Source organism: Cryptococcus neoformans, chromosome 4, assembly GCF_000149245.1.
Source record: "Cryptococcus neoformans var. grubii H99 chromosome 4, complete sequence".
Classification (NCBI taxonomy): Eukaryota; Fungi; Basidiomycota; class Tremellomycetes; order Tremellales; family Cryptococcaceae; genus Cryptococcus; species Cryptococcus neoformans.
The window spans coordinates 127,185-150,714 of record NC_026748.1 but is presented as its reverse complement, the minus strand read 5'-3'; the positions used below and the strand labels follow the sequence as shown (position 1 = coordinate 150,714).

General features: G+C 47.6%; 11 protein-coding genes and 5 non-coding genes; 9 read left to right on the top strand and 7 right to left on the bottom strand.

The window, feature by feature from the left end:
• Positions 1 to 340: 340 nt before the first annotated feature.
• CNAG_04985 (nascent polypeptide-associated complex subunit alpha) lies at positions 341 to 1,556 on the bottom strand. XM_012193250.1 has 3 exons: positions 1,096 to 1,556; positions 771 to 943; positions 341 to 668 (listed from the first exon to the last, which is right to left on the bottom strand). The coding sequence occupies exons 1-3, from the start codon at positions 1,476 to 1,478 to the stop codon at positions 652 to 654; spliced, it is 573 nt and encodes a 190-aa protein (XP_012048640.1). The 5' UTR covers positions 1,479 to 1,556; the 3' UTR covers positions 341 to 651.
• Positions 1,557 to 1,731: 175 nt separating this feature from the next.
• On the top strand, positions 1,732 to 3,819 carry CNAG_04984 (pleiotropic drug resistance protein). XM_012193249.1 has 7 exons: positions 1,732 to 1,935; positions 2,000 to 2,017; positions 2,073 to 2,293; positions 2,382 to 2,489; positions 2,563 to 2,620; positions 2,726 to 2,841; positions 2,910 to 3,819. Exons 1-7 carry the CDS (start codon positions 1,783 to 1,785, stop codon positions 3,490 to 3,492), a joined length of 1,257 nt encoding a protein of 418 aa, XP_012048639.1. The 5' UTR covers positions 1,732 to 1,782; the 3' UTR covers positions 3,493 to 3,819.
• Positions 3,820 to 3,928: 109 nt separating this feature from the next.
• On the top strand, positions 3,929 to 4,178 carry CNAG_12347. XR_001045678.1 has 1 exon: positions 3,929 to 4,178. It is a non-coding gene; the product is annotated as a hypothetical RNA (non-coding RNA).
• Positions 4,135 to 5,513, bottom strand: CNAG_04983 (hypothetical protein). XM_012193061.1 has 6 exons: positions 5,250 to 5,513; positions 5,090 to 5,191; positions 4,988 to 5,032; positions 4,888 to 4,934; positions 4,798 to 4,829; positions 4,135 to 4,693 (listed from the first exon to the last, which is right to left on the bottom strand). The coding sequence occupies exons 1-6, from the start codon at positions 5,421 to 5,423 to the stop codon at positions 4,419 to 4,421; spliced, it is 675 nt and encodes a 224-aa protein (XP_012048451.1). The 5' UTR covers positions 5,424 to 5,513; the 3' UTR covers positions 4,135 to 4,418.
• Positions 5,514 to 6,202: 689 nt separating this feature from the next.
• On the top strand, positions 6,203 to 8,519 carry CNAG_04982 (cytosine-purine permease; the record flags this gene model as incomplete). Its single annotated transcript, XM_012193060.1, has 11 exons — positions 6,203 to 6,536; positions 6,590 to 6,651; positions 6,708 to 6,879; positions 6,949 to 6,961; positions 7,083 to 7,281; positions 7,343 to 7,352; positions 7,393 to 7,469; positions 7,538 to 7,711; positions 7,816 to 7,884; positions 7,954 to 8,285; positions 8,377 to 8,519. Exons 1-11 carry the CDS (start codon positions 6,357 to 6,359, stop codon positions 8,517 to 8,519), a joined length of 1,431 nt encoding a protein of 476 aa, XP_012048450.1. The 5' UTR covers positions 6,203 to 6,356.
• Positions 8,520 to 8,813: 294 nt separating this feature from the next.
• CNAG_04981 (catalase) lies at positions 8,814 to 11,644 on the bottom strand. XM_012193248.1 has 9 exons: positions 11,493 to 11,644; positions 11,280 to 11,438; positions 11,094 to 11,227; positions 10,905 to 11,046; positions 10,819 to 10,850; positions 10,320 to 10,766; positions 9,848 to 10,264; positions 9,420 to 9,794; positions 8,814 to 9,357 (listed from the first exon to the last, which is right to left on the bottom strand). The coding sequence occupies exons 1-9, from the start codon at positions 11,512 to 11,514 to the stop codon at positions 8,941 to 8,943; spliced, it is 2,145 nt and encodes a 714-aa protein (XP_012048638.1). The 5' UTR covers positions 11,515 to 11,644; the 3' UTR covers positions 8,814 to 8,940.
• Positions 11,645 to 11,935: 291 nt separating this feature from the next.
• On the top strand, positions 11,936 to 12,414 carry CNAG_12346. XR_001045677.1 has 2 exons: positions 11,936 to 12,166; positions 12,240 to 12,414. It is a non-coding gene; the product is annotated as a hypothetical RNA (non-coding RNA).
• Positions 12,415 to 13,560: 1,146 nt separating this feature from the next.
• CNAG_04980 (U6 snRNA-associated Sm-like protein LSm1) lies at positions 13,561 to 14,548 on the top strand. XM_012193247.1 has 6 exons: positions 13,561 to 13,740; positions 13,845 to 13,913; positions 14,046 to 14,161; positions 14,218 to 14,295; positions 14,363 to 14,497; positions 14,546 to 14,548. Exons 1-5 carry the CDS (start codon positions 13,686 to 13,688, stop codon positions 14,450 to 14,452), a joined length of 408 nt encoding a protein of 135 aa, XP_012048637.1. The 5' UTR covers positions 13,561 to 13,685; the 3' UTR covers positions 14,453 to 14,497; positions 14,546 to 14,548.
• A 166-nt stretch (positions 14,549 to 14,714) lies between these two features.
• CNAG_04979 (hypothetical protein) lies at positions 14,715 to 16,904 on the top strand. XM_012193059.1 has 11 exons: position 14,715; positions 14,763 to 14,927; positions 14,984 to 15,075; positions 15,125 to 15,189; positions 15,235 to 15,348; positions 15,400 to 15,462; positions 15,513 to 15,556; positions 15,609 to 15,938; positions 16,001 to 16,261; positions 16,334 to 16,530; positions 16,594 to 16,904. Exons 2-11 carry the CDS (start codon positions 14,782 to 14,784, stop codon positions 16,794 to 16,796), a joined length of 1,515 nt encoding a protein of 504 aa, XP_012048449.1. The 5' UTR covers position 14,715; positions 14,763 to 14,781; the 3' UTR covers positions 16,797 to 16,904.
• Positions 15,784 to 16,844, bottom strand: CNAG_12345. Its single transcript, XR_001045676.1, has one exon. It is a non-coding gene; the product is annotated as a hypothetical RNA (non-coding RNA).
• A 172-nt stretch (positions 16,905 to 17,076) lies between the features above and the next one.
• Positions 17,077 to 18,438, top strand: CNAG_12344. The gene has a single exon (XR_001045675.1). It is a non-coding gene; the product is annotated as a hypothetical RNA (non-coding RNA).
• Positions 17,094 to 18,432, bottom strand: CNAG_04978 (phytanoyl-CoA dioxygenase family protein). Its single transcript, XM_012193246.1, has 3 exons — positions 17,983 to 18,432; positions 17,615 to 17,914; positions 17,094 to 17,535 (listed from the first exon to the last, which is right to left on the bottom strand). Exons 1-3 carry the CDS (start codon positions 18,326 to 18,328, stop codon positions 17,300 to 17,302), a joined length of 882 nt encoding a protein of 293 aa, XP_012048636.1. The 5' UTR covers positions 18,329 to 18,432; the 3' UTR covers positions 17,094 to 17,299.
• Positions 18,439 to 19,566, bottom strand: CNAG_04977 (pre-mRNA branch site protein p14). XM_012193245.1 has 5 exons: positions 19,360 to 19,566; positions 19,301 to 19,312; positions 19,058 to 19,251; positions 18,573 to 18,990; positions 18,439 to 18,522 (listed from the first exon to the last, which is right to left on the bottom strand). Exons 1-4 carry the CDS (start codon positions 19,398 to 19,400, stop codon positions 18,875 to 18,877), a joined length of 363 nt encoding a protein of 120 aa, XP_012048635.1. The 5' UTR covers positions 19,401 to 19,566; the 3' UTR covers positions 18,439 to 18,522; positions 18,573 to 18,874.
• A 117-nt stretch (positions 19,567 to 19,683) lies between these two features.
• Positions 19,684 to 21,471, top strand: CNAG_04976 (zuotin). XM_012193244.1 has 4 exons: positions 19,684 to 20,091; positions 20,141 to 20,236; positions 20,284 to 20,933; positions 20,982 to 21,471. The coding sequence occupies exons 1-4, from the start codon at positions 19,707 to 19,709 to the stop codon at positions 21,228 to 21,230; spliced, it is 1,380 nt and encodes a 459-aa protein (XP_012048634.1). The 5' UTR covers positions 19,684 to 19,706; the 3' UTR covers positions 21,231 to 21,471.
• Positions 21,472 to 21,495: 24 nt separating this feature from the next.
• Positions 21,496 to 22,562, top strand: CNAG_04975 (hypothetical protein). XM_012193243.1 has 2 exons: positions 21,496 to 21,954; positions 22,043 to 22,562. The coding sequence occupies exons 1-2, from the start codon at positions 21,856 to 21,858 to the stop codon at positions 22,463 to 22,465; spliced, it is 522 nt and encodes a 173-aa protein (XP_012048633.1). The 5' UTR covers positions 21,496 to 21,855; the 3' UTR covers positions 22,466 to 22,562.
• CNAG_12343 lies at positions 22,024 to 23,338 on the bottom strand. Its single transcript, XR_001045674.1, has 2 exons — positions 22,697 to 23,338; positions 22,024 to 22,620 (listed from the first exon to the last, which is right to left on the bottom strand). It is a non-coding gene; the product is annotated as a hypothetical RNA (non-coding RNA).
• Positions 23,339 to 23,530: the final 192 nt, after the last annotated feature.

The following is a 23,530-nucleotide window of genomic DNA, read 5'->3' as shown; positions in this document are numbered from 1 at the left end:
GCGGGAAGGGACACTGGGACTAAAGAAAGAGTAGTCAAAAGGCCCTTCCCTGACATGGCAAAGTGACTAAAATGTGTCTCGTGTTTTGCAATTTCGTGTTCTCAATCGGAGCTGGCCCCCTTTTTAATACATAGAATGGAGATTATTCACAATCGAACGCTACCTGGAAGGACCTGCGCGCAAAGATCGCGTTTTATTGCGGTGGTTTCTTTCACGCTTTCCTATACATTGCACTCTGCGTCCTGTTGTTTACAGTAATATTGCCGTTTATCTAGAGAATAGTGCCATAATAGACTCTTACGACACCTGAATGGGTTCTTGTCGTAAGAAATGATAAGTTATTCGGCATGTCTTATTTTCATACTTCTTCATTTTTGAGACTTGCGAAAAAGGATTTGTTACAGAAGGGTTCGTTACAGAAATACGAAATGGACAAGAAAAAAAATCCGAGTATGGGAGCAAAGCATTTGTTTTTAGATTCATGCCTGTTTTGTTTTCTCTCTCCTACTCGCCATCCGCTCCCTGCTGAGTATTCAAAAATTACACAAAGCCTCCTCCCTTGGTTTTTACAACCCCCGTTTCCGCCTTTTCTCCAACTTTGGGTTTTACGTCCACTCCGTGACACTGACGCTACTGATGCTGGGGTGTGGCTTATTGGAGCTTCATGACTGTATATCAAGGGAAGAGAAAAGGTCAGTATTAACTCTTTCTACAGCAGGTAGGAAGTAGGAAACTTGAGAAGGAAGAAGGAAGGAAGAACTTTAACGTACTAGCATTGATCAAGTCACCCTTTTCAGAGATGTACGCCTCTCGAGCCTTGGCTTCGTCCACACCGGTCTGGGCGACGATGAGTTGGATCTCCTCGTCAGAGACCTTGAAGTCGCCAGAAGCGGAAGCGTCGGTAGCCTCGCCAGAGGGGGCGGGGGCGGAAGAGTCAGAAGGTCTAAGAGGGGGAGTTAGTGATGACCACATCTCGCTGCGCTCGGCCCCAGTCATTCATTCATTCATTCATTCATCCATCTATCCGCCGACCTATCCGCCATCCATTACACTTTTGCTCCGTCCGGGACGTCCGTTTCGCTCGCTGGGACTTACGCATCCTGCATCAACTCCTCCAAAGACTTGGGCACACCCTCCTTGAACCCTCCGTGGGCATGAGCCTGCTGAGCAGCCTGGCTACTGGCAGCCAACTGAGCCTGCGCCTGCAACTGAGCCGCACTGTTAGGGTCCTCCACCTTGGCCTCTCCAAAGACGATGTAGCAGTCGCTTCCAGGGGACTTGTAGACTTCGGGGCTGGCGACGACGAGGAGGACGTTGCGGGCTCGTCGGAGGGTGACTCGCTGGATGCCCTGGACGCGCTTGAGACCGAGACCTTCGAGAGCCTTCCTGGCCTTGCGCTCGGGGCGGGAGTGGAGCTCGACGGTGGCGCCGGCGGGGATTTCGGTCTCGTCAGAGATGTGGAGGTTCTCGATGGACATGGCGGGTGTGTGTGCGGGTGGGGTTGTTTCAAAAACGGGCTAGCAACATGCGCTATAGCACGGCGCGCTGGGTGAAAAGGAAGAAGGGACAGTTTGGGGTGATGTGGCATTTGCGATTATGTAACACCACGGGGCGTTCGGGTGGAGCTGCCCGATGACGCTGGCGCCCGACGGAGTGATGTGGCCGAGGAGTTCTGTCAGCGGCCGTCGTCGGTCATCCGGTCGATGACCGATTATGAGCAGTCAATAATTTCGTCAGTCATCTTTTCTCTCCTTCTCTTTCTTTGACACCCCGCCCACCGCCATGTCCTTCTTCAAGTCAAGATCTGCCTCTGCATCCACGGCTTCCCTCAAGCCAGAGTCATTGGGCCCAAAGACCAGTGATGTCCTCACCGTGCCCCCACAAGAATCGAGCGTGAAGAAAAGGTGGGAGTATGATGATCATCAACTCGGCCTCGTGCGTTTTGTTTCTTTTGTCCCCTGTCAACACGCCGGTGTCAGTCGCTGACTTGTCACCATAGATCGCGCAACTCAAAGAGGTTGGTCTGCCATACACGGGTTAATCGATGAAAACACTAATGCACTTTTTGGCAGTACACCAAAACCATCGCCCTTCCAGAGTCGGACCAGTACTATCCTTGGGAACAACGTTTCCTCTCCGATCCTGCTACCCACGCCCGATACATGCGCGCCGCCAAATGGAAGCTTCATGACGGTAAAAACAGGATCAAAGGGACCTTGGAATGGAGGAGGACGTATAAGCCAGAATTGATATCGCCCGATGATGTTGGTATTGAGGCCGAGACTGGTAAGATGTAAGCTTTGCTTCTCTCTTTTTAGGCCCAATGAAGGGGTGGATTGGGTTTGGGTGTGGATTTTGGTTGACGCGACATCGACGCGTAGTATCCTCACAGGCTTCGATATGGATGCTCGACCAATCCTCTACATGCGACCTGGTAGGGAAAACACTGAGACGAGCCCGAGGCAAATTAGGCATCTTATCTATCACCTGTACGTTTGTTTCTTTTATTTCCTCTTTCCACTTTTGTGGTTAAGCAAACGTGTTTACTGATTGATATGATAGTGAACGAGCAATCGACTTGATGCCCCCTGGTCAAGAACAAGTCGCCATCATCGTCGACGTAAGCTCAGTCTCCTTTTCCTCCTCTTTTTTTTCACCTTCTCCTTTCCTTTGCTCCCTTCTCCTCCCCTGAGATTCGCTGACACCTATGCCATCGCACGAACAGTACAAATCCGCTACATCCCAATCCAATCCTTCCATCGGTACAGCCCGCAAGGTGCTTCACATTCTCCAGAACCACTATGTCGAACGACTTGGGAGGGGTTTGGTCGTTAACATGCCGTATGTCCTTTCTCTTTGATTATCCCACGCAATCAAACGAAGCAAATGGCTGACTTTTATGATTACAGATGGTGGATCAACGCCTTTTTCTCCGGTATCTCCCCCTTCATGGACCCCATCACCCGCGACAAGATCCGATTCAACCCCCGTCTACTCGACCTCGTCCCCGCCGCGCACCTCGACTCAGAGTTTGGTGGGGATTATAATTTCGAGTATGACTATTCCGTTTACTGGAAGACGATTACCGAGTTTTGCCATATTGCTCCGGATGGGAAGCGGGTGCCTCCTCCGCACAAGGAGGAGGAGGGGAAGGGGAAGCAAGGGTGGATCCCGCCGGCGGGGAATGGGATAAAGGCGGCGGTAGAGGGGTACGTGCCGAAAGAGGGGACCGTGAGGAGTGGAGAAATTGTCAAGGCTGGTGAGGAGGGTGAGAAAACGGAGAAGGGTGCTGCCGCTACTGGTGCAAACAATGTCGCCGATGCCACTCCTACCGTTTCCTCCGCCACCTCTCCCGCCCCACCAGAAAAAGAAATGGAATCCCTAGCCATCCAAACAGCCCCTGGCGAACCAGTCGGCGGGCCCGTGTTTGATCATCCACCTAGTGAGGGTGAAGTAAATGAGGCGAAGAAGAGTTTAAATGTTTCTGCGTAAACGGGGAACCCTGACAGAAACATTATTTAAGTCATCCCGCTCTATGGATTATGGAATGTGTAAATACTTTAGATTCCTTTGAATTTGATACAATACAGAGTAGCTAATTGCCTGCTCAATATACCGTACTTCACTCTGCACTGCTTTCCATTTCTTATTCGTCTTGGTAAACCAGAGACGTTGTCATTTTTCAAGAGACGGGAGGAAAGACATGGTTCTGTAGGGCAAGGCAGCTCGTGGTATGATAATAATAAGCTTATCGGAAGGTACCACCGGGCCCCTCCATCCGAAATTCAAGACGCAAAACTAATTATAAATGAAACAAAGGGCTCATAAATAAGAAGCCAATTAATAATCTCCAAAATGCGCATAAATGAAGTAAAAAAGCAATTTTGAACACCTTTTGATCCACCTTCCGTCAGGGTGTTCTTAAGTTCTTCATCCTTCCAAATGGTTCATAAGGTTGTTTAAAAAAATGCCCTCAAATAAAAACCAGTTGTTAGCCAGTCAAACTAAGTTATCGCTGCTGAATATTCGCAATGGGATATCAGCACATTGACCAGGGAAATTGGCTGACCGATAGTAATTTAAATGATTAAGGTGTATGTTTTCCTTGAAGTCATGGCCCCCTCATCAGTAATATTTCTGTATATGAACGACGTCTTCATGCATTTATGCCAGTTGTGACATTCGTTTCTCGTATCTAAATGCTACCAATCTCAATAATTCATAGTGATGAATCGCCCAATGCTAAGCAAGTTCCCCCCATCTGCCCAACAAACATGCCTAACAAACATGCCCAACAAACCACCAGCCCTTCCCACGCAATGCAACGATGCGACCATTTCCTTTTTCATCCGGATCCACGGAACTCCCAGGCCCTATCCTTTCCCCCGTTTCTCTCAAAACTCCAAAACATCTTATGCTCAAGCAACAGACTTACAAACCTGCTCCTCTCCATGCCTGTGGCACCCCTCAGGACAAGGGTAATCAAGGTTAAACTGCCAAGCAAGTCGAGGATCGGTTTCATTGTTGCCCACATGCCCTACGACTTGTGTGACCGGTCGACCGCCGCCGAAACCGGGTTGGACGACAGCAGCTTTACGGAGCCATTTAACACGGACGGAGACGAGGTATTCGGTCCAACCCATGCCGACGAGGTCGGGACTCGAAGTACCGTAGACGACTCGTTTGAAGCCAGCTGTATGAAGGCATTGATAAAATCAGTTTCTTATTTTGGAATCATGGGTGGTGGAGGGGGTCTTGACTTGTGGATCTGGAAGGTGGGAGATTGGGGTTACGTACATTGAAGGATTGTGGAGCCGCACATGGGACAACTGGATGGGGACTCTTTAGCGAGGCTTAACATACAGATGCGTCAAACACGTTACGTACGGCTCGGCGGTAGTGTAAATCCAAGATTGAGGCCAGATTTCAGTGATCTGCAAGGCTTGTCAGTCATACGACAGGCTTGTGGAGGCCCCGAGAATTTTACCTGAGCGGGTGTCCAGCCAAGCTCTGTGTACTTCTTAACGCAGTTCTAGAAAAATTGTCGGTCAGTCCTGTGTCTAATAATTTAAGGGCCATAAAAGCTTACACGGATAGCATTGACTTCACCATGTTCAGTAGGGTCTCCAATTGCAAGCTGTGAGTTGTATCCAGAACATAACAACTCGTTGTTAGAAGCGTTCACAATGACCTTTGACCCCGTTAGTTAGCTCAGATAATTACATGCACTTTCCATGGTTGACACATACAGAGCCGTAGGCGTTGAAATGGCAGGGAGGCATCACCTCAATAGATTTACGCATCCAATGGAGGTCGACTTCGTAAGGGACGTTGTCCGAATGAGCGGGGTTCGCTCCGGATTTGAGGGCGTAGAGCCCAGCCATTGCAGTGACGCTGGCACCGAGAATCGCCTGAATAAACATAGTCGAAGTTTCTGATGGAAATTTGTCAGATGTAGAGTTGTCTAGGGAGAGCTTGAGCACATTGTGTCAATTGCCAGAGATGTCTAAGTTGCATGGAAACTATTCTACAATCCTTTGTCTTATATGGCTCGCGTTAGGTTCTTATCGCTCGCGTTAGCGGGCAACAACCAGTAACGTCCAACTTTTATGTGTTTTTTTAATTCCATATTACTCGGTTATAACTCGTACGACTTTCAAACTTGTATCATTGAACTGAGCTCAGGTCCGTGCATCCAAAAATACCGTGTATGCATTATACAAACCTCTCAGTCTCTTAGTTGAAATTGGCTGAAGGGGTGTCTTTAGGCGCGCCCAAATAGGCATGCGCTTTTTACCACTTTTCACCCGTTTCTCTTTTAGCCTCGACACAAGCCCATCGACGGACATCAAGCCTACGTTCAGTAACCCAGGCTTCAACCCATCCCGCCCCTGGTTCTGGTCCTAATAATAGCCCGTTTCAAACATAAAAGTTAAGACCTGACTTAGTTAGCTAAGATTGATCTTAGTTTTTAACTTTTAAGGTGACTCGATGAACAATGATTTGCATGCTTCGAAAGTCGCGTCTCGCATTGATTAAGAGCCTGTTGGTTATCTAGTCCAGCCGTGAATACTTTAAATAGAAAAACCAGGCATACGGAAGCTCCCGATCTGCGCAGCGATAAGCTTATTGATGGTAGCTCTTCCGTCCCCTTCTCGACTATTATTCCGGCACGCATGTATTTTCGCTGATCCAAGATAAGGGGATAAGGAACTCTCACCCATCGCATGCTCGCCATTGCCTACGTATAAACGCCAATGTATAATATACATATATATACGCATCCAGTCATTGGAACCTTTACAGGAACTCCGAAGTGCTTTTCATCTTGACCCAAGTAAACAGATCATTCAAACATGTTCATCACAACACCTGAATACGACGAAAAAGATATCGAAACCCAGGCCTATCTTACCCCTGCAGGTCGCCGACATAACCACGCCACTACAGGCGGTATCTTAGAGGCTGACGATGGTGTGCCACGAAGAAAGGGTATCTTTGCCCCTTTATGGAAAGCCATGGCTTGGTTTGATCGGGTAAATCTTCCCTTATCCTCTGGTCATGGGTACATCTCTAACATGGATCTTAGTTTGGAGTTGAAGCAAGAGGCATTGAGAGAGTACCCGAAGATGATAGGCCTCATACCAGCTGGCAAGTCATATCCTTGATTATCTTTAGATGGTGACTGAAACTGACGGCCAACACAGGTGGGATAACGGTACACTTTGGTTCTCTGTCAACTCTTGTGTAGGCACTTTCAGTGTCGGCTACTTGGGACATCTCTATTACGGTATGGGCCTTCGCGATGCCGCTCTCACTATCGTTTTCTTCAACTTGCTTTCCTGCGCCCCCGTCGCTTACATGTGTACTTTCGGTAAAGTATGTGACCATTTTTTTCTACCGGCCAACCTATCCATCACGTACTCACCATGAGTCACAAATCCATAGGAACTTGGACTTCGTCAGATGGTCCTCTCACGTTTTGCCTTGGCTATTGGACCGGGATTATCCCACTTATCTTCAACTTAATTGCTTGTTGTGGTTGGGCCAGTACTCGATTTTCCTTATCTAAGCAACCAAAGCACTGACACCGAGCCGTTCGGTATTACTTGCCATGAACACTATTGGTGGTGTTTCTTGTTGGCGAGCAATCAGCACCACCCACCAGATACCTGTGGTCGCTGCTGCTGTAGTCCTTACACACCTAGCTCTTATCGTTTCCTTCTGTGGATACAAATTCATCCACCTTTATGAAAAGTTTGCTGGTTACCCTGTTCTGATGTACGTATTTTTATTTTCTCCCCAGCTTCCCTACTATTAGCTGATTTACGCTCTGCTACAGCGCTTTTCTGGTCTCTACGGGCACTTCTGCCAAGTACATGGACCTCCCAGGCAGGCGCTTGGGGCCCCAATGGACCTGTAGAAGCCGCCGGTGTTCTCACGTTTGGCTGCGCCATTGTTGGATACGCGTGGGTCCTCATCTCCTTATCAATCATTGCTGTCATTTGTGTAAATAAGTGCTGATATGTGGCCATAGGATTGGATGGGTCGGGTTCGCTGCTGACTTTACGGTCTCCATGCCCAAAGAGACGAGTACCAAAAAGCTCTTTTGGGTTACCTTTTGGGGCCTCACAATTCCACTGATCTTCATTGAGCTTATGGGTGCTTTGGCAGTCACTACCTTTAGCGCCCGACCTGACTGGGAAGAGATGTGTAAGCCCTCCCGTTTTGAAATTCATCACTGCAGTCACTGATGGATGTGTGTGGATAGTCAACGATGGGGCCCTTGGTGGCTTACTTGCCGGACTTCTTCAGCCTTGCGGGCGGCTTTGGTAAATTCTTGCTTGTCATCCTCGGTTTGTCAACTGTGGCTGTCAATACACCGTAAGTCGTCTTCGATCTTATCCTTTCTTCACATCTCTTCCAATCATATTTATATTTATCTCCCTTTAGCAATGTTTATATTTTCACCAACACCTTCCACGCCCTCTCTCCTTACTGCCAAGCTATCCCCCGACCTTTCATCGCCCTCATTGTCAGCATCATCTACGCCGCTCTAGCCGCGGCCGGTGCAGACTCCTTCTCTGCCGTGCTTGAAAACCTTCTTCTCTTCTTGGCTTACTGGCTCGCCATGTACTTTGGTATCGTGGCGACTGAGCATCTGGTCTTCAGGAAGAACAGCTTTGACAACTATGCGCCAGATGATTACACAAACTGGAGGATGTTGCCTTTGGGTGTCGCTGGGTTCTTTGCCTTAGGTCTCGGATGGACAGGTGCTGCTCTTGGTAAGCTCTTTTTTTTTTTTTTACTTCTTAGCAATTTTTTCCTTTCCCTCCGCGTTCACGCAGCGCAGACGGATGGCTAATTGCAAAACAGGTATGAACACTTCTTGGTTCATCGGCCCTATTGCCAAACGAATTGGAGGTGGAGGTGATGTGGGCTTTGAGCTAGCCTTTGGGTTTGCAGTAACGACCTTCATTCCACTGCGATACTTCGAAAAGAAGTACTGGGGCCATTAGAGGAGATTTTGGATCTTTTGGGAGTTCGGTCATTATTTTCGATAACTACGTAAAATAGATGTTAGGGACCGTCGTCTGTCGTTGTATAGCGAGTAAGCTATCTATGCAAGTATAATATGTACTGAAAAGACGAACCTGAGCGGGAATTTATTATCAAATCTTAAGTCCAGGATAGGCTCGGCTCTTAGGCTTGTGGTTGTAATCTTATTATGATTTAAAAAGAATTAGTCCCTACGGTGTAGATATGGGGATGACGCTGTTGTGTTCGAGGATCAAGCACAAATAAAAAGCGTAACAAAACCGTCTGTTCAGTAAGATAACAATACATTGTTAAAACACGCATACTATTACTACACTAATACGCATACTAATACTATAACCCATCATACTGGAACATAGAACATTCCTTGAAATCAACCGCCTACGCAGCAATGTGCGCAACTTGCCTGTCCCAGACACGGTGGTTGGCGACCCCCTCCAGGAATTGCTTAGCAAACTGAACGGAGTGGATTGTTGGGTCACCGGGAGCGAAGACAACACCGTTTTCCACGACGACATTTGACTCAGTCTTGGTCTTGTCGCTGAAATCTCCAGGCAAGCAAGTATTTACCACCCATTGGGTAGCATTGCCAAGTACGCCAATAGGTTTAAGGTGCATATAGGCCTCCCTTACCGCGTGAATAAGTCGGCCAATCTTGAGCTTCGCGACGAAGGAATCATCGGGACCACCGGCGAAGACAATAGCGTCAAAGAAGGTAGTGCGACAGCCCTCGAATGTGAATTCGGCAGTGAATGACTGACCATTTGACGCCTTGATTGGACCAAGCGTAGGGCCAATCTGTACGACACGCGATCTGTCAGTCTATCCCTCGTTATAGATATTTTGACGATGCAACTCACAAACTTCACCATACATCCAGCCGCTTCAAATGCAGCAAACAAAGGTACAACTTGCGAGTAGGTGTACCCGGGCACGAGGTAAATGCCGATCCTTCGCCCAGAAGCGGTGAAGACTTGGTGCTTGCCATTGATTTGCGACAGGTACTCAGACTTCCTGTCGTGGGTGGGTTTGGCCTCAGGCAAAGTAAGGTGAGGGAAGCTGGCGTGGACCGAGGTAGCAAGCCCGTGGTCGATCTCATTGAGACTAATGATGACGTTTTGGATGACAACATCTTCTGCGCAGTGCGACAACTCGAATTGGTACGCGCTGATGATATGGTTCTTCTCCGTCTCGGACATTGAGTTCCAGAAAAGGGTTGCTTGCGAATAGAATTCCTAGAAACATTAATTAAGCCATTGGATCATTGGCGCAATTAAGATAAGCTCACATTAAACTTAGGCCCATTGAGCCTCTCTTTAATACCGGATATCTTCTCAGGATAGCTTTGGAAGCCACCATTCTTGGGCGACGTGAGTGGAAGGTTCTCATGCCTGTTGGGGTGATAGGGCGTCCTGTTGGTCTTGCTGAACATGCTCATCTGCCCGTCACGGAAGTTCGTCATGACGGGGCAGATAGGTCTATTAATGGGGAGGTCTTGCCAGTTGACGCCCAAACGTGAAATTTGAGTGTCAGCATAGGAGAAGTTCCTGCCAGCAAGAAGAGGGTCGTCGGTAAAATCCATTCCTGGGACGATGTGCTGTGTACAAAACGCAACTTGCTCTACTTCAGTAAAGAAATCGACAGGGTTGCGATTGAGTGTCAAAGTCCCAATCTTTTGAACAGGTACAAGTTCCTCAGGGATGATCTAAATAAAGAATCAGCAAGCGCGATTGAGAGCTGCCCATCCTACTAAAACTGACCTTGGTTGAGTCAAGGATATCGAAGTCAAACTTGTGTTCATCTTCCTCTGGGATCAGTTGTACGCCCAATTCCCACTTGGGGTATGCCCCGACTTCGATTGCGTCCCAGAGATCCCTTCGATGGAAGTCCGGGTCCTGTCCGGCAACCTTGAGAGCCTCATCCCACACAAGAGAATGAATGCCGAGATGAGGAATCCAGTGGTACTTGACAAATGTGCTCTTGCCTTCCTCGTTGATGAGTCGGAATGTATGAACACCGAAACCTTGCATCATACGATAGGATCGAGGAATAGCCCTGTCGGAAGTGACCCACTGCTGCATGTGAGTAGCTTGCTGATGAAGAGAAATAAAGTCCCAAGCGTTGTCATGCGCAGTTTGGGCTTGAGGTATCTCATTGTGAGGTTGGGGCTTAAGGGCGTGAATAACATCAGGGAATTTGATAGCATCCTGAGAAGAAGTAAGTAAATATATTCCTATGCAATCCGTACAAAACACTTACTTGGATAAAGAAGACTGGAATGTTGTTGCCCACTGTTAAAAGTGGATCAGCATGATCGTTCATCCCAAGGATATGCCAATACTTACCGAGATCCCAGTTACCTTCGTCGGTATAGAACCTAGTGGCAAAGCCACGGACATCTCTCACGGTGTCAGCGCTGCCTCGTGAACCAGCGACCGTGCTGAACCTGACATATGCAGGGACAACCTTGCTGGTATCGGTCAAAACCTAAATACACGATCAGTTAACATTCTGCATTTCGCTCTTTGGTTTACCTTTGCAGTAGTGATGCCGGTCAGAGGAGTATGCAGTTTGAACTCTCCATGAGCTGCAGAGCCACGAGCGTGCACAACTCGCTCGGGAATGCGTTCATGGTCAAAATGTTGGATCTTCTCTCGATTATGGAAGTCTATATGTTGTCATGTTAGATTTGGTATCAATGCAGGAAAACCATATCTTACCTTCAAGCAGAGTGGGTCCCCTGGCACCAGCTCGCAACGCAACATCAGTTTCCGGGACTTTCACTCCAAAGTAAGTCGTCAATGGGGTGCTTTTGGTCTGCTCGATGGTATTTTCTGCCATTTGGCGATATTTGGCATCGCCGGTAACGGCATTAACGGCTAACGAGATCAGATCAGGGTTTGCTGTGCTGAAAATGCATCGATTCTGCTTACCTTGGTTCAGCATTTGCGCCATATTGACCGGCTTAGAATCGCAGTTGTTAAAAGACGTTGCAGGAAAAAGATGGGAGAACACATTGGCTGCTTCTGCATTGTCGTTCTTATTATATATATATGGGAAAAGATGGGACTCGCATAGAGCAAGAAGTTAACTGCATCATAGTTCATACTCTTAAATTATTCATCCCGCATAACACGGCCAACAATCAAGCTCACCTTTTTAAAATTCAGACGTCAGATGTCAGATACGTAGCGCATGATAGGCTGCATTCAGTTCTCGGCTAAACGTTCTTACGTCAATGGCGGTCATCAGATCAGCCGTATGTACCGCGACGTGGAGCCAACCGGTCACGGTATATGAATGACGCATGTGGAATCACAGTACACTATTTAAGTAATAGATAAATCTGTAAGCAGGCATCTCCCGAGTAAGTGACATCAAACTCCGCCCTCTCAGATCCCTCGCCAAGTCTGCTGACCCTGCGTTCTTCTTCTTCTCGAGACAGACTGACGGACGTCGCCGATAGCTGTTATTTACCTCACGGGAAGCTAAAGCCTGATTTTTGTACGTATAATTAGGCGTACGGTACGACTCCTTTCTCCTCCCCTGCCCCCAGCGGTTTGTTTGGTTCAATTTTTTTTTTTTCAGTTCAAGGACTGAATTAAGAGTTCGTTAATGTCCCCATTTTGGAGCGGTTACGCGCTGATCCATGGTCTCTTCCTTGACGCTGAGCTCTAAAGTTCAGATCGTCTGTGCGAGTTGGAGCATCATGCGTACGCGCGAGCCAGAGACTTCCCCATTCCCGTTCAATTATCGCGGCAAGCGTACCAAGTAATAGAAGGCCGTCGGAAATGCATCTCTTGACAAATATGAAACATAGCTCGATAACCCCCCGATGAATTGTGGATGAGAGACAGGTTCTGTGGGAAGAGTTAGATTGACACATTCTGGATTTAGATTCTGAAAGTAGAACACTCGCCGAGAAACAAAAGACGGAAGCAGGCGGACTTGCCGAAGAGCAATAAGAACATGGAAGTGGGGGGTGCTCTGTCGGAAACAAAAGGAGGAAGCAAGAATACTTTGGAAAAACAAACAAGAAGCTTCATATATTTTGCCGGAGATCAGAATTAGACGCAGCACGGAATGTGCAGGGCGGATCATAAATCCTCTTTAACATTGTCCCCTCAACTTCATGGTTCACATCATTGAGTGAAGACCAATATTCCCGAATCACATGGACGACCAACCTCTGAGGATCTCGAAACATGTGCGGGGGCAAAAACCTTCCCCAAAAACCTGGCCGACGCCGAGCTTGCAATTCATTCAAGCCTCGTTACCCTCATCTTAACTTCATGATTTCCAGCGATCGGAACCAAGACATCATCTACCCTTTCTCTCCTCATGCCGTTTTCCTCTACAATCCTTTTGGGATGTCTTTGCGGGCAAGTACGATCAGATTACCAGCAGGGTGTCACAAATGATGGGTCGACTGCAACGCGTATACCTCTACAGGAACAAAAGTGGCGGTCATGGAGACTTTTCCTTGCCCGGCATGCCGTCCGAATGGAACTGTATATGTTGGTCCGGAGCTTGACGAGCTCCATCTCATCAACTACGGCACCCACAAGCACTTATGGGGAGGCAAATTCATGTCCTTGATCGTATCGAGTGGGATTGGTAGAAGTGAAAACTGAGGGGGAACTAACGAGATGGAGGGAAATAGAGGGACGATTGGAGGTGAACAGCACCAAGAAAAGATACCTTCTTTATGTCTCCAGATGTACAGAGGTCTACAGTAGTTGGAAATCGAAAGATGGGGTGATACTATTAGTTTGGTAGAGTTAATTTTAGTCATTAGCCATTTTATATAAAGATGGTAACCAAGAAAAATTAGAGAACTTGAAATGAAACAGAAATTTATACAGAAATAATCATCAGCTTTAATTCGATGCTCTTTCAGTAATAGTCAATAGCTCGGAGATCCGCCGGTGTCCGTTTTTCGTCGCTCATCGTCTATCAGTAAGCAACTCGTTGTCTATCCATTTAACATCAGATAAAACCGCAAATTGTAGACACAATAACCTCGAGTTACTATCACCACTTCACTCTTCAAAACAGTAACATACTATCAAAGTACAGTCCACTGGAAATACAGTTGTACCGAGTTCGACAGATTCACATCCGTAATGGACGCTCTCATCCCGTTTACGACTTCCGGTTCACTGGTTGACCTTGTTGACAGTTAGTCTTGAACTCCTTGGTATGATTCCCATATCCCACCTGCGTTTTGCAAGTGTGGAGTGGATCGTGCGATTTTTATGATCTCGAGCTGATCCTGTGTCCAGAGAAAGTGCTCGTTATCTTGCGAGACGGGAGGAAGTTGATAGGCTTGTTTAGGAGTTACGACCAATTTGGTACGTCATTCTTTTGCCTTATTTCCTGTGATTTCCTGTGACTATGGACTGACATAAGTCTCCTTATTGCCATGATCATGCTTGGACGGAATCTACTTGTACTTGGCATTTTGCTTCAACATGCGAATGCAGCCAACTTCCTTCTTGAATCTTGCGTAGAGAGATTACACTACAAACTTGAATATGCAGACAAGGATATTGGAGTGTTGTTAGTGCGAGGAGAGAATGTCGTGGCCTTAGGAGAGATTGTTGGTCGCTCATTTTAAATCTGGGTTTGTCATGGAAGCGCTGACGGCAGGTATAGGATCTGATAGCGGAAGATATGGTACCTTTACAACAAGTAAACTTGCAAGAAATCGAGGAAAAAATTTCCGCGGAGAACGTATGTTGGCTTTGTTTCCTGATAACAGCTGGTTCTTCAGCGGAGACTGAGGCTGATTGGTGGGTAGAAACAACGAGAACGAGACCACGCTGTAAAAGAAGCTGTGTTATCAAAAATGGGCTTTGTGAACGAGGGCAAGGAAGGCGATGCGTACTAGATGTGGTATGCGGGTGACGAAGGATACAGGTCGATACTTGACTCTGCGCGTTATTATATGAGTCTATGGATGTTTTAGCTGATCTCAAGCTAGGAGATAGGCCAAAGGAGGGATCATCGATCGACGATCAAAAGTCCAGTCAGCCGTCGTGCTTCCTTCCTCTTTGACATCAGATACTACGCGTCACATATCTCTGACTTTTGCCACTGAGAGGTGGAAGAGCTGATTCACTGCCTTGGAAGGAGCAGCTCTGCTCTTTGCTGGTTCGTCTCGCTCATCTTTTCTTTACTTATATCTCGAGCGCACGCAGTAGCTTTGTTCATGTCTTCATGTCATCACGGCTTCCACCATCTTCGTCGCACTCCATCAAGTTCGGACATGCCCAATCAACACCTCCTTCAAAGTCCAGTACGTTTGGCCAGGAACGCAATGTCGGAGTGTTAGAATGGTTGGATTATGCGGAATGTTCGCTATGGTGGGTGATAGATGTGAAAATTGCACACTATGAACATCGACTGACAATCATGATAGCCGGGATCCTTTATTAAATGGTGCAGCTAAAGGCAAACACTATTGGATGACTTCTTGTGGCCATCTTCTTTGCTCTTCCGATGAACATCAGCGCAAGTCTTGTGAGAAGATTGTCAAGATGTTCATACTGATTTAGAGTAGACCAAGAGAGCATATGTACAGCTTGCAACAAGCAAATGGAACTCTTTCTTATCCAAGAAGGATCAGTGAGCGCAGTTCTATTGCTCTTCAAAGACTGACATTGTTGGCAGTTACCATCAGGACATGAAGTATGGTTTCAAAATGGCGTGTCACTCCTGTCTGGCGCAATGGAAGAAATGAAGGCGGCCTTGAAGAAAAGTAGCTCAGCGTTCAGGGTTATGGGAGTGAGTTGGCCTTTTGTTTGAAACGTTTAGAAGCTGACAACAGACTGGTAGTTCCAATATAGGGAGATGAAGCGATCAATACAGCATTATAAAAGTGCTATGAAGGAGAAAGATGTATATAATCTGAACGGTCTAACGTTACTCTCCTGACAGAACCTTGCTAGGCTCGAATTGCTACTGTACAACGAGAGCAGGAGACCTTGTTGTCGTAGGTATAGCTTCATCCTAGCCCATACCTTTTAGACTTACATATATGGTAGCGAAAACCACGAACTCCACGAACGTGTCGCTGAACTCCAGTCCCAACTTCGGAACTTTCAGCGATCTCAGCCTGCCGTCTCATCCCAAATCACACCTCAGTCTCAATATTCGCTCAATTCGAATGCTCGCCAAGCTGAGCCCGGCCATTATAACCAGCCACGACAAAATACACTGAACGGATACATGCCACCGCCGCCAATGTTACCAACTGTGCAAGAGGAAGAACAGCAGCCAACAGTAGGTTTTGGGTATGGGATGGGTAAGGCAGGAGATGTTGAGAGGTCGAATAAGAGAAGAAGGATTGATATACTAGAACAACAACCTCGACGGTACGTACATCCGTCATATCAATGGAAAAGCAAAATGGTCAGAACCTTGACTTGCAACCCAGATTCGTCCCGCCCACCCCTGCCTCAGGTGCCTCTGAAGGACCTCAACATCTCCAACATCCTCAGCCCTCACACAATTTCCAACCTACCCGTCCCATGTCACGCGGATTCAGCTCTACAGCGCCCAAGGCTATTCCACGATTGGGGGCACCGCCACAAGCACCTTTGCGGGGCTCTGGGGGAAGACCGCAGAGCACTATGGGGTTTAGACATATGACGGATGAAATGAATGCAGATGGTGCTGATGTTAAGTCACGCCTGGAGTAAGATTCTGCGACGGAGCAATGAAAAGAGGATGTGTACTGATGGAATGCTGTGGTTGCTTTGCTTTACAGAGCGTACAGATATGACCCAGCGAACCCTTCGCCAAATCGCCGCGCAGCTGAGGAAAGACCTGGAACAAAGTTACCCAATCAACACGAACGAAGCTTCAACGCCCAATCACTGCAAGCGCAACAACCGCAAATGTCTGTCCCTCAGCGACCGCAATCAAGTTTTATTGAGAGGCTAAAGATGTCAAACCCTTCTTTCGGTATGTCAAATAGTGTCGAACTTAACGACTTTAGAGGTTGAAGCTGACTCGAGATTGATTTAGTGAACCGCCCTGGATCAGCCAGACCTACCCCTCTGCAACAGCACATGAGTGCACCGTCGATGGATTCCAGCCAATCCATGCTGGTAGGGACTGGGATGGGGATGGTGCAAGGCAGTGTAGGCGTAAGGATGAGGGAAGGTGTATTGCAAGGTGGAGCAAGGATGACGTTGACTCATGGTAGAGGTTCCGCTAATCGATTTTAATATGTGAAGATAGTTTATATACGATCAAAAAGTAGAGGGATGGGCTAGGGCGTACTATAGGCGTTAACGTGCAATATATCGTATGAAGCGAAGATAATTAATTAGTCGCAGATCTGGCTTTTCTTATCGTTCAATTGCAAACTAGTCAATCAAATCGATGATTGTTGTTGCGTCGGCTGAAAGAGGTTTTGCCACAACATTGAAGATTACCAACATTATTTTGTAATCAAGGGGACTAGTGCTGATTCTGTTACAGCATTGATCAAGAGTTTAAATAGAGTGTGATTGCTCGCAAAATTTGCCTGACGACTACATCACAGTAGAAACACAATGGTCATCGGAACTATTACTCGAGGAAAATAAAAATCATCCGCATAACACCTACAACTACAACCACACCAGCACCAGGGCCAATTACATTGTTCATCTCACTACTGTACTACGACCCAACTATCTCAAGAAGAATAAAAAATGATACGACTTTTGTATAACAATAGCAGGTCTCAATCCTGCGAATACTCCAGCACCTGCCCCTCTAAAAGCCTCTGCATTCCGTTCAATTTATCCACCATTCCTTTCAACTTTTCCGGCACCGAGTTTCTGAATTTGGGGTCGAGTGTATACGACAGATCGTGTTGCAGGATGTTTCGTGCTCGAGAGGTATCGCCAGATGGGGGACAGCCATAGCAACCATGAAGGGTTCGGCGCTTTGTGGTGGGATCATAGCTTCCTATGTGGACTACAACTTAGGCCTCAGCTCGGTTCTGGAGAGAAAGTCATGTTGTGTTGTGAGCCGGTGAAAATCAACGACGACGTACTGATGTGGTTGTTGTAGAACACCGTTTCGCCAGCCTTGAGCTTTACCTTGATACCACCTGGCATTTCTCCCTCTCCCAGCAGTGCCTTCTTTTCATCGGGAGTGCTTACTCTGAGATGCGATTTAGGTACGACAGAGAGACACTCGTCGTCGTATAGAGCAGCATTCCATTGGATGCCATGATAGTCTTTCTGCAGAGCTGCGATTTCCTCTTGGGGAGTGGCTGTGGGCTTGACATCGTCTCGATGCCATACAAGGGTATAAGCTGCGTTGGTGGGATTGATGAGGAGGTTAAACAGTTCTGTGATGGATAATTTAGCCTCCTGAAAGCGTCATTGTGGCGACCAAAAATGGATCAAGTGTGCTCACCGAACTGCATATCCTCCTGTTCACAACCCATCAAAGCTCTTGATACCTCCAGCATCTCTTCGCTCCCATACCATTCCGCAAACACCTTCTGCCCCAAGTCCGGATGCATTACATTCTGTACACCCCAGATATCCTCTTTATCCTTTGCGTCCCAGGGCGGGAACGGTTTACCTACAATGCGGACGTTGTCCCATTTGCCCGAACGGGATAGATTGACAATGTGGTCTGCAGATTCACGGAGAAGGGGGAAGAGATGGTCAGGAATGAGGGAAGGGACGATCACATAACCGTGGGTGTGGTAGTGTTCACGGAAAGAAGAGAGTTCGTCGGGATTGAACTGTGACATTGTAATGGGCTAGGTTGAGGTTGCTGCCATATAGATGAAAGAGGCATGGAGATGCAATGTGGCGAGATAGCATGGGTTTTTATAGCATATCGGCGGGCGAAACATATGACATGGGACGAACAGATGATAACAAGAAATCCATCGGGAAAAACGCCGATTTAGAGCCAGGTGTGCCCGCCATTTTGGCCAACCTTCTATATCAGTTTTAGCCTCCTCTCGCAGTCGGAAGAAATTACTACCCAACGCTTTTGCAAACAGCAGATGATCATAACCGAAGAACAGCTCAAGTACGCAAAAAGACTAATCAGAGCTAAAGGATAGAGTCATTCAATTACAAACTCAATTGAGAGGACGTGCCGAAAGATGGCGAGCGACGATGAAGACGCCTATGTGCGATGAAAATGCTATGTAATGACATACAAATGATGGTACACTATCTAATAAACCTTGACCCTGTTTTACTTCTTCATTTAGTGCTGGCTGACGTCGCTATACCCCAGCCCTAGATCCCTTCAACAACCAACTCGTGCACGAGCAACACGACGTCTATTCGTCCTTCATACCCAACCGCCTCTTCTCCTCTGCTAACGCTTCTTCTCGTGCTCTTAATTCTGCCTTGGCCAGCGCTGACGCTTGTTGTTTTGATGGGTGATGGTAAAGCACTGCGTGAACCGATCAGCAACCGCTATCCTAACTGACAAAATCGTGAAGTGCTTGACGAATACTTACCGACAATATATCTTTCCATCAAGTGGAAACCATTCAGTTGGTTGACAGCCTCCTTAGCATCATCCGGACTCTCAAACACTACGTATGCTGTTCCTTTGGTCTTGAGATTTGCGTCTGTACCTAGGCGGATTTGCCGGATGGGTCCGTACTTGCCAAAGAGGTCGTACAAATCGGCGCCGGTGATGTTGAAATTGCTGAAGATGAATCAGAAACGATACAGAGATATATTCGCAAGATGCTCACAGGTTCTTCACGCTGAAAACTTGTCAGCAATGGTAATGACATAGACAAAAGTGACTCACAAAAGCGCTCGTTGGGTTAAAGAGTCGTTTGGTCGTTGCATTTTGAGAGAGATGATTTAAGGTTGTTAATTGTTTTGTTCTCTGAAAGTGCTTGTGGTCAATTATTTAGATTCGCTGCGCGTAAATCTTGTTTCTAGATCTATGTGTTTGTGATTATATATATAGTCAGTTGCCTTTCGACATCTCTGGAACGCTTGAGGACGCTCAGCTGGAAGCTCGAATACAGGGAGAAACTCAACAAAATCGCGCTTCAAATAATATTCGTCAGGCAGACCACCGCGGACTTCCACAATTTAATTTCAACGAAAGTATCAGCATTTCCATATCAAAAAAAAAATAAATCCAAAATGGCCTCCGTTGTCACCCTCCCCATCACCCTCACCGCGACACCCGCCGGTTACTCCAAGCCTTCCCCTTCCAAGGCTTCTGTTCCCAAGCAGCTCCCCATTTATCCCGCCGGGCCATCATTCATCTCCGCCGCTCGTCGACAAATTCTTCAACGCTCTTTCGCAGACGACGACAAGGCCATTCTCGAGGCTCGTGAACGTGACGCTGAGGCCAAGGCCAACGCTTCTGTCGACGGTACCCAATACCCCGGTTTGGGTGAGGAAGAAGAATCTCAGACTGTCTTGTCTTCCGACCCCAAGGAGTGGAAAAAGCAGGATCACTATGCCATTCTCGGTTTGGGACACTTGAGGTACACTGCCACTGACGACCAAATCAAGGTTGCTCGTAAGTGACTGTCTCCGTACTGACTTTGGATGTTGCTAAAGGAAATTAGACCGAAGGAAGGTCCTCCGACACCACCCGGATAAAAAGGCCAGTCAGACTGGTCACGGTACCAATGACGACTCTTTCTTCAAGTGTATCCAGAAGGGTGTGTAGCTTTAGCTTTCATCTCGCTTCTATGCTAACTTCGGTCAGCCCACGAGACCCTTACCAATCCCGAACGTCGACGTCAGTTCGACTCAATCGACTGGAACATCAACGACGAAGTTCCCGATTTCAAGAAGCTTTCTCCCGAAGAGTTCTGTACCCAGGCCAACGCCCTCTTTGCTCGTGAGGGTCGATTCTCCAAAGTCCAGCCCGTTCCCGAGTTTGGTGATCTCAACTCCTCCAAAAAGGACGTCGAGGGCTTCTACGACTTCTTCTACAACTTTGACTCTTGGAGAAGTTTCGAGTGGCACGACAAGGAGGTCAACGAGGGTTCCGACTCTCGTGATGACAAGCGATTCACTGAGAAGAAGAACAAATCTGAGCGAACCCGACGTAAGAAGGAGGACAACACCCGTCTCCGTGAGCTTGTTGACTCTGTCCTTGCTCTTGACCCCCGTATCAAGAGGATCAAGGCCGAGGAGAAGGCTGCCCGTGATGCCAAGAAGAAGGGTGGTGCCGTCGGTGCTCCTAAGCAGTTGAGCGCTGCCGAGAAGAAGAAGCTCGAGGAGCAGAAGAAGAAGGAGGAAGAAGAGAAGAAGGCTGCTGAGAAGAAGGCCAACGAGGCTAGCAAAGCCGACAGGGAGGCCGCTAAGAAGGCCAAGGAGGCGGCCAGGAAGAACCTCAAGAAATGGAAGAAGGTGTGTATATCTTACCCGTTTCTGCCCATCTTGCTAATTGTTCCGCAGGCCATCTCTACTGTTATTGCCTCTTCCAACTACTTCCAAGCCGAAGGCACCGCCGCCTCTGCCCAGGTTATCGAGAAGCAGCTCGGTGAGCTCGACGCTCTCGTTGAGCTTCTCGAGCCCGAGCAGGTCAAGGACCTCAAGGAGAAGGTTGAGAAGGCTGGCAACGGCGACCCCGCCAAGGCTGCCTTGCAGGAGAAGGTTGCCGCTTTGGGAGATAAGGGTGCTGGCAAGTTCTCTGAGTTCGCTTAGATATTAGAAAGGCGAATAGAATGGTAGAGCGGATGTAGATCTCTCTGCTTTCGGCTTCATTTTGCTTCTTGTGGCGATTGTTTCTTTCGACGGCAGCTTGGACCTTTTGGCAAGCCGCGCAATCGACAAATAGTACAAGAGAACGTGTGTATGGCGGAATAATATCAAATCGTTAAAATTGTGATCGCAGGGAGGGGAAAGGTGTTAACGAAGGAAATATGGCATCAAAGGACTGACAAGCATTTACCAAGATCTGGGAACGAATTGACAATGAGCAGTAACGTCTCTCAGATCACTTCCGTTGATCAGTTGGCCGGGGATAACGGCAATTGTCTTGGTTGTTAACCATTCTTAGAATCCCTTGACTGATTGACTGATCAACTTCGACCCCTTATCGGCAGGCAGCAAGGAGCTACGACACCCAATCCTGCGGTTCACATGCGCAACGATCGATCATATCTCCGCCAAGAATGGAACGTTCCCAGGCAACCTTGATAGGATCTTCGCAGGTTTGGCCTATATAAGCACGTATATAAACACGCATATAGTTCGTATTCTCTACGCCCTCAGCCACGCGGATGGCCATCCTTTCTCGATAACAACACAACCCAGACGGAGTGGCAAAATGAGCGAGCAAGGATCTTCAAAGCGTACCGTGCTGACTACGGAAAGTATGGATGAGCATGGTAACAAGGTGAAAGAGTATTACTTGTACCCTCCTAACGTACGTCTAACCATCCCAACAAAGCTTGTAAACTTGTGAATCATTCATGGGAGTGGAGGGTAATTATACTAACGAGCCTATGGGATAGGCTGACAAAACCTCTCGCACGCATCCATCTTCTACATGTCAATGGACGTTCCCGGGTTTACATCGCGTGAAAGGCACGACTGAGAACATGACGGTTATTTGCGGAGCATCATTTGACTCTCGGTTGCCTGCCGCGTCAAGAGAGATCTGCACCTGCTACAAGTTGCGCGGATACCCTCCCACTTCCCCTCTTACCTCCCCGTCCAAGGACGCCGCAATGGACCCTCATCCGGGAACCTCAAACTCTGCTAAGACTGAGGCATCGACAAGGCGAAAGTGGCTGTCAAGCGATCTTTGTGGACAACATCGATGTGTGGAGTGTAGATTAACGTTGGATGAGGTGGGGGTTGTGGTTGATGATTTCAAAAAGGGGTTGGAGGAGTGGGGTGTTGTTTTTGCAAGGAAAGATAAGGAAGATGAGTAGCTAAAGTGGTTTGGGCTGGTTTGAGCTGGTTTGGAATTTGGGTTTTGTGTGATGTTGCTATAGCTGTCAATGTGACCTGAACTTTCTGGATTTTGTGCGATCGCGTCGCCAGACCTCTAGGCATTAACATAAGAATGGTGCCTTCCTTCGGAATCCTTCAATTGTGTGACAGGCGGAATTTCAGTAAATGCTCCTGCGAATCTTGCTCGACGAAACCACTCATTAACAGACCTTCTTTTAGGACGCCCTCTCCTTTCATTTCCCGCCCTTTCTTCATCCGATTCTGATTAGCCTTCTCACTCGAGGAAGGCGAATGATAGGGGGGTAATGGTGTTTGTAAATGCACTGCATCCTCCACAGTAAAGAGTACCATGCGCTCAGAATCGGCAGCTACTACTGCTGGCGACAGCAAGGCATCCGTCAAATCCCATACTTCGGTCCACTCACGAGTAATCTCTTCTGTTGCAATCTCTTTCCGATCACGGATTCATCGTCGAGCAAGGTTCTCGAGTAACAAGGATGGTGAAAGGAAATGCTCCATATAGCTTGGATGGATGGAGACTGCGTGAGGGAGTACGTTCTAGCTTATGCTCATCATGCCTGTCACTTGTGCTTGTATCACTTAAGATTCAGACTTTATAGATAGCGGAAGCAAAGGAGGAGTATCTGGAATTGTACTTCCTTCTAAGATGGGTCAGCGAAATTGTGGCTCTACACTTGTAAATCAGGCCTTGTTGGAAGACATTAATGACAAAAACGATGTGAGAAGACACGTGAAAGCATCAGGCCTGGGAGAAAGCGAAGGAAGGCTGTGTGTGGGTGCCTTCCGACAGTAGTGTAAAGTTAATAAAGCAACCGGTTAGAGTATGGACGAACACCAGGCGTGTATGATGACTGAATAATCGGAGGCTGAGTCAAGTTGATAGCGTTGAGAACTATCAGTTCCGGATCTCGCGCAGCCGGAAATGGCCGGAAAACTGGTAATTTGGTGCCGAGGTCGGGATTCTGGTTGTCCCGATCTATGTTCGTTACCTCGTAATTGCCACTACTATAGGCGTTGACTCG

Bases quoted from the DNA above. Each gene is read 5' to 3' on its own strand.
- CNAG_04985 (XM_012193250.1), bottom strand. From the start codon at position 1,478: ATGTCCATCGAGAACCTCCACATCTCTGACGAGACCGAAATCCCCGCC. The intron at 944-1,095 runs GTAAGTCCCAGC...TCCCCCTCTTAG, and splicing joins GAGGAGTTGATGCAGGATGC to ACCTTCTGACTCTTCCGCCC.
- CNAG_04984 (XM_012193249.1), top strand. From the start codon at position 1,783: ATGTCCTTCTTCAAGTCAAGATCTGCCTCTGCATCCACGGCTTCCCTC. The intron at 2,621-2,725 runs GTAAGCTCAGTC...TCGCACGAACAG, and splicing joins AAGTCGCCATCATCGTCGAC to TACAAATCCGCTACATCCCA. The intron at 2,842-2,909 runs GTATGTCCTTTC...TTATGATTACAG, and splicing joins GGTTTGGTCGTTAACATGCC to ATGGTGGATCAACGCCTTTT.
- CNAG_04983 (XM_012193061.1), bottom strand. From the start codon at position 5,423: ATGTTTATTCAGGCGATTCTCGGTGCCAGCGTCACTGCAATGGCTGGG. The intron at 5,192-5,249 runs GTATGTGTCAAC...ACGGGGTCAAAG, and splicing joins ATTTCAACGCCTACGGCTCT to GTCATTGTGAACGCTTCTAA. The intron at 4,830-4,887 runs GTACGTAACGTG...GTCCCCATCCAG, and splicing joins ATTTACACTACCGCCGAGCC to TTGTCCCATGTGCGGCTCCA.
- CNAG_04981 (XM_012193248.1), bottom strand. From the start codon at position 11,514: ATGGCGCAAATGCTGAACCAAG. The intron at 11,439-11,492 runs GTAAGCAGAATC...TGATCTCGTTAG, and splicing joins GGCGCAAATGCTGAACCAAG to CCGTTAATGCCGTTACCGGC. The intron at 10,851-10,904 runs GTAAGTATTGGC...CACTTTTAACAG, and splicing joins CGAAGGTAACTGGGATCTCG to TGGGCAACAACATTCCAGTC.
- CNAG_04980 (XM_012193247.1), top strand. From the start codon at position 13,686: ATGGACGCTCTCATCCCGTTTACGACTTCCGGTTCACTGGTTGACCTT. The intron at 13,914-14,045 runs GTACGTCATTCT...ATGCGAATGCAG, and splicing joins TAGGAGTTACGACCAATTTG to CCAACTTCCTTCTTGAATCT. The intron at 14,296-14,362 runs GTATGTTGGCTT...ATTGGTGGGTAG, and splicing joins AAAAAATTTCCGCGGAGAAC to AAACAACGAGAACGAGACCA.
- CNAG_04979 (XM_012193059.1), top strand. From the start codon at position 14,782: ATGTCATCACGGCTTCCACCATCTTCGTCGCACTCCATCAAGTTCGGA. The intron at 15,349-15,399 runs GTGAGTTGGCCT...ACAGACTGGTAG, and splicing joins CAGCGTTCAGGGTTATGGGA to TTCCAATATAGGGAGATGAA. The intron at 16,262-16,333 runs GTAAGATTCTGC...TTTGCTTTACAG, and splicing joins GATGTTAAGTCACGCCTGGA to AGCGTACAGATATGACCCAG.
- CNAG_04978 (XM_012193246.1), bottom strand. From the start codon at position 18,328: ATGTCACAGTTCAATCCCGACGAACTCTCTTCTTTCCGTGAACACTAC. The intron at 17,915-17,982 runs GTGAGCACACTT...TATCCATCACAG, and splicing joins ACAGGAGGATATGCAGTTCG to AACTGTTTAACCTCCTCATC. The intron at 17,536-17,614 runs GTACGTCGTCGT...CCTAAGTTGTAG, and splicing joins GTTCTACAACAACCACATCA to TCCACATAGGAAGCTATGAT.
- CNAG_04977 (XM_012193245.1), bottom strand. From the start codon at position 19,400: ATGCAACGACCAAACGACTCTTTAACCCAACGAGCGCTTTT. The intron at 18,991-19,057 runs GTAAGTATTCGT...CGGTTCACGCAG, and splicing joins GATGGAAAGATATATTGTCG to TGCTTTACCATCACCCATCA.
- CNAG_04976 (XM_012193244.1), top strand. From the start codon at position 19,707: ATGGCCTCCGTTGTCACCCTCCCCATCACCCTCACCGCGACACCCGCC. The intron at 20,237-20,283 runs GTGTGTAGCTTT...AACTTCGGTCAG, and splicing joins CTTCAAGTGTATCCAGAAGG to CCCACGAGACCCTTACCAAT. The intron at 20,934-20,981 runs GTGTGTATATCT...ATTGTTCCGCAG, and splicing joins ACCTCAAGAAATGGAAGAAG to GCCATCTCTACTGTTATTGC.
- CNAG_04975 (XM_012193243.1), top strand. From the start codon at position 21,856: ATGAGCGAGCAAGGATCTTCAAAGCGTACCGTGCTGACTACGGAAAGT. The intron at 21,955-22,042 runs GTACGTCTAACC...CCTATGGGATAG, and splicing joins ATTACTTGTACCCTCCTAAC to GCTGACAAAACCTCTCGCAC.